Source organism: Idiotropiscis lumnitzeri, chromosome 3 (genome assembly GCF_059441095.1).
Source record: "Idiotropiscis lumnitzeri isolate Australia: NSW breed Sydney's pygmy pipehorse chromosome 3, RoL_Ilum_1.0, whole genome shotgun sequence".
Lineage (NCBI taxonomy): Eukaryota > Metazoa > Chordata > Actinopteri > Syngnathiformes > Syngnathidae > Idiotropiscis > Idiotropiscis lumnitzeri.
In genome coordinates this window covers 5678722-5683262 of record NC_142393.1, presented here as the reverse complement: position 1 = coordinate 5683262, position 4541 = coordinate 5678722, and the positions used below count along the sequence as shown (strand labels likewise).

General features: G+C 41.0%; 1 protein-coding gene and 1 long non-coding RNA gene across 4 annotated transcripts in view; both read left to right on the top strand.

Annotated features, from left to right (window-relative positions):
- Window positions 1-1914: 1914 nt before the first annotated feature.
- Window positions 1915-3847, top strand: LOC148339576 (ras-related protein Rab-9A-like). 2 transcript variants are annotated; one of them, XM_088291903.1, is made up of 2 exons: window positions 1915-2025; window positions 2994-3847. In XM_088291903.1, exon 2 carries the CDS (start codon window positions 3048-3050, stop codon window positions 3651-3653), a length of 606 nt encoding a protein of 201 aa, XP_088148029.1. In that variant the 5' UTR covers window positions 1915-2025; window positions 2994-3047; the 3' UTR covers window positions 3654-3847. The 2 variants fall into 2 exon arrangements, with proteins under 2 accessions (XP_088148029.1, XP_088148028.1); XM_088291902.1 differs by lacking the exon at window positions 1915-2025 and adding an exon at window positions 2636-2669.
- Window positions 3848-4308: 461 nt separating this feature from the next.
- LOC148339571 (uncharacterized) overlaps window positions 4309-4541 on the top strand; it is a 35708-nt gene continuing 35475 nt past the window's right edge. Inside the window, exon 1 of one of the 2 annotated variants that reach the window (XR_015842438.1) lies at window positions 4309-4455. This is a non-coding gene — a long non-coding RNA (uncharacterized LOC148339571). The remainder of the gene's footprint in view (window positions 4456-4541) is intronic. The other variant, XR_015842437.1, reaches the window with a different exon arrangement.

Here is a 4541-nt window from a genome sequence, read left to right as displayed (position 1 = left end):
GACCAGTCAGCTTCTCTTCCAGTTGTGAACTGTTGTCACCGCTTTGGCTGACCAATCACGTTGTTTTCCATGTAGTCATGTCTCCATGGAATATCAAATATCAACATTATGATTATTCTTTCAACGTCCAACCATACTTGATCAACTTGATTCACGGTTTGGCATATTTCTATTAGCAAATTATTTTAAAGCCGAACCTCCATTTTTGCTTACTTCTATACTCAGAGCTGGGCACTTGACCCTTTTTTTGACGGTCAGTCCCCTGCCCTGCGGTTGCGTTCTTGGTACCGTTCCGGCCTCGACCCTCCGGCCTTATTCATAAACATTGCCTGTTCCGGTATTTAATATGTATTTATTAAACAATTGGTTAATATATATATATATAAATAATAAGTAAAACAAAAACAATTTAGACATTTTTTTTTTGTTTATTTATTTATTTTTTTGAATAGAATATTGGATCATGTGTTCGTTTTAAAAATCAAAGTTTACACACCCCATAATTAAAAAAACAAATGTAACCTGTCGTCTTTCGGAGGATGTCAGCAATACCCAGAGAAAACCCGCACAAAGCAACACACGACACAACGTGACTCAAACTTGGAACCTCAGAACTGTGAGGCAGATGTGCTAAACCACAATCGCACCGTGCTGCCTGATGTTCATGAATATTTGACGATGTTTTGACTAAAGCGGACAGCATCACCATAGTGTCTCTTGTGATCAGGCATGTGACCCTCAGGAAATGGCCGGCATGTGAATCATTCAAAGTGAAACTGCTTGAGGTCCTAACAATGCTGCATGTACATGTATTCTGTTGCCCTTGAGTTTTTTTTTTTTTTTATCCCTGCAGTAAGTGGCCTTTAAAACAATTGCTGTGTGCTTATTGAAAACGGTAAACCTGAGCAGCCACACGTCAAACAGTGTAGCGTTTCAGATTAACACAGACTGCGTGAATCCGACTACTGTCCGTTTTGCTATTTTGGTTGCTGTTGAGAAAAAGTCATTCATGGTGAATTAAACGATCGGTGCCGCATGGACATCAAGATAAATGTGTGAATGATTGTGTAAAATGGTTTTAACTGGATTCCTGAGACAATAAGAATTGACTTAAAAATATTTCTGTTCTTGATTTTAATCTTTTCATTTAATCTTTACTTTAATTACCATTTCTTTTCTTCTGGAACGCACTATGGATTTTCCTCATGTTGGCTACCGTATGAAGGCTTGTAAAAATGCAGTTTGATTAAGTGGCCCTCAAATATCGAAAATCTGTGTGTGTTTTATGCCCACTGAAAATCATTGGGAAAATTAGTGCGTTTTTTTTTCTACTCCCAAACATTATTCATGAACCTCCAATATGTGTTTTCCATAAAAAAATGGCACTACTGTCCAAAATCCCCCCCCAAAAAATTTCATATTGACAAATAATCCGTGAATAGTTCAATCTGCGGGTGGAGAGCCGCGAGTATGCGGGGTCTTCTGTAGATGAGAATTTTATATATATATATATATATATTTTTTTTTTTTTATACAAAATCATTATTATTTATTCATTTTTAAGCAAGGATTCTGGTCCCAATTTGCCCATCAGTGAGTTTGAATATGTACTTGATACAATTGTTAAAAAAAAAATACTTGTAAATAGTACAACTTTTTGTACTGAAGAAGAAAAGTATTTACCCAAGACAAAAGTCATTAAAATGAGAACTGCATGATTACATCCACTTTGCAAAACTAACTGTTCTCCACAGTCAATGCTCATGTGAGCTGCAGATACAAAGAGTCTATTTTTTCCCCCCAATGGGTGAAACAATCAAGTGTGGCAGTTTGCACATGACGAGTGGAGGCGTGACTGAGACACGAGTCTTATATGAGCGTCCTCGGGAGTCGGGACAGACAGCCAAAAACCAAATTGCCACCTCCCTGCGCAAGTTCCTCGCCCGGATGAATGGAAGGACACGGAGCAAGTCAACGAAGACGACATGGTTCCATTATCGGACAGGTCCAACTTCTTATGTTCAGGTGAAATCACATCACTTTGTGCTTTTTCTTAAGTAAGACTTAAAAAAAATATTCGCCGCACAGACTGTTTTACTACATTCATATTTATTGACTATATATTGTTTTGTTTCCTGTTGAACATTTCAATTTGATATATAGTGCAGGTTTCAAATTATGATAACTTTTGTGATTCTGGTATTTACCTAATCGGCATTCAGTGGTTTCTTGTAATTTACTGAATTTTTGAAATGTTACACTTATATTTGAGCTATGGCTAGCGTTTTGCTAGCATAAAAGTCGAACCAATTTTAAACAGTCCTCAAACGTGGCAAGGCATAGTATGGTTTGTTTTTTATGTATGAACACTGTATATATTAAAAAGAAATTGTGGGCAGAAATATTTAATTTTTTTGCTGCGCATAAAAATGTCACGGGTGAGCTGGTATCCCCCCCCCCCCCAAGGATTCATGTGACAGGCGTTTAAAAGTCTGCCACTTCAAAGCTTCCAACTTTGAGAAATCTGATGGGACAGCCCTTTAAAATATTGTATCTTCTTAGGATCAAAATCTGGGGTACTACGAGCCTGGACGGAATTCACACTGGCGGTTACAGTATTTGATTCACATCAGATTCCAGTTTCCTCCCACATTTCCAAAACATACATGGTAGGTTGATTGAATGCTATAAATTGTCCCTAGGACCGTTTGTGAGCGCAGATGGTTGTTCGTCTATGTGTGCCGTGCGATTGGCTGGCAACCAGTTCAGGGTGTCCCCTGCCTACTGCCCGAAGTCAGCTGGGATAGGCTCCAGCACCCCCGAGACCCTCGTGAGGAGAGGCGGCTTAGATAATTGATGGATAGGTTGATTATTCATGGATTTGCAAACTCAACTCCTCATAACTACCATCATGGCGTCATACCCATTTATCCCCGCACATTGTACACTAGATTCTTTAACGCTCTATTCTTTTTGTCCTTTTGCACTAACAGTGGATGTAAACGCCTGCTGCTGCCACTCGCCTGAAAACCGGCCACGCTCACGCCATGGCCTCCAAGTCACCTCTGTTCAAGGTCATTCTCCTGGGCGACGGCGGCGTGGGCAAGTCCTCCCTCATGAACCGCTTCGTTACCAACAAATTTGATTCTCACCTCTTCCACACCATCGGCGTGGAGTTCCTCAACAAAGAGCTGGAGGTGGACGGCCAAAGTATCACCCTGCAGATCTGGGACACGGCGGGCCAGGAACGCTTCCGCAGCCTGCGCACGCCCTTCTACCGGGGATCCGACTGCTGCCTGCTCACCTTCAGTGTGGAAGACGCGAAAAGCTTCCGCAACTTGGCCAATTGGAAGAAAGAGTTCACCTACTACGCCGACCTCAAGGAGCCCAACAAGTTTCCTTTTGTTGTGCTGGGCAACAAACTGGACGTGGACAAACGGCAGGTGTCAGGGGAGGAAGCGCAGCAGTGGTGCCGTGACAACGGAGGAATGGCCTACTTTGAGACGAGCGCCAAGGATGCGACCAATGTGGCGTCAGCCTTTGAAGAGGCGATTCGGCTGATCCTCACGCTGGACGACCGCCCTGAGCATTTTATGCACACCAACACGGTGGACCTGAGGAGGAAGAACTGCTCCGATTCCAGCTGCTGCTGAACTTTGAGTGGCGCTGATGTGAAATGACGTCAATGGGAATCTTAGCGAAGAGTAAAGTTGGGGTTGTTTGCCTTACGAGAAGTGCCTTGCATGGCGCACTGACGCATGCATACACGACTGCATAATACTCCAAAATAGTGTGCTAGTTGTTTGTCAAATATAAAATTGTTACATCGGTAAATATTTGTAAATGCACTGTTCAGAAATTCAGTTGTGCATAAAATATAGCTTTTCAAAAAAAGATTACTTTCTACATTTTTCGGTGGTCCAAAATAGGTGACTTGGGTGAAACCAACCATGTTCTACTACTGATTACTAAAAAAAAAATATGAAATAGAAACATACTTTATATGTGATGATGTAAGGGTGTGCTTAGTATGAGCAGTCTGCAAGTTAACAAAAGACAGAAATGACCATCAAGTGTGCGGTTTTATTTGATTTTCTTATCAAAAAGTTATCAAAAAGGATATTTGATTGTAAAAATAAATGCATGTAGTTTGGCAAGTGCCTTTCAGTCTCTACCCCCCCGCCAAGTCATGGAATTGAATCAGTACTTCTACTTTTACCTCTTTTGTTGTTAAAACAAATATTAAACAGTACTTGTACTTCTATATCGAGCGTGAGGAACATAATGGATCGTCACAATAAACATTGAAGTGAAAAAGTGTAGTTACATTTCACTGTCCACCAGATGACGGTCGAGTCACATGACATTTGAATTTCGTGACGTGACGCACGTGGAAAGGCTCAAGATGATGAGGGCTCATTTGGTTCATTCGTGCTCGACTGCTTCTTTTTCAAGGTAAGTTAAATATTCCTCAATGTCAGAATTTGAAGTCTTTCACAGTTTTTCTGCTCTATAAGCACTTGACATGTTCAATGGTAGAC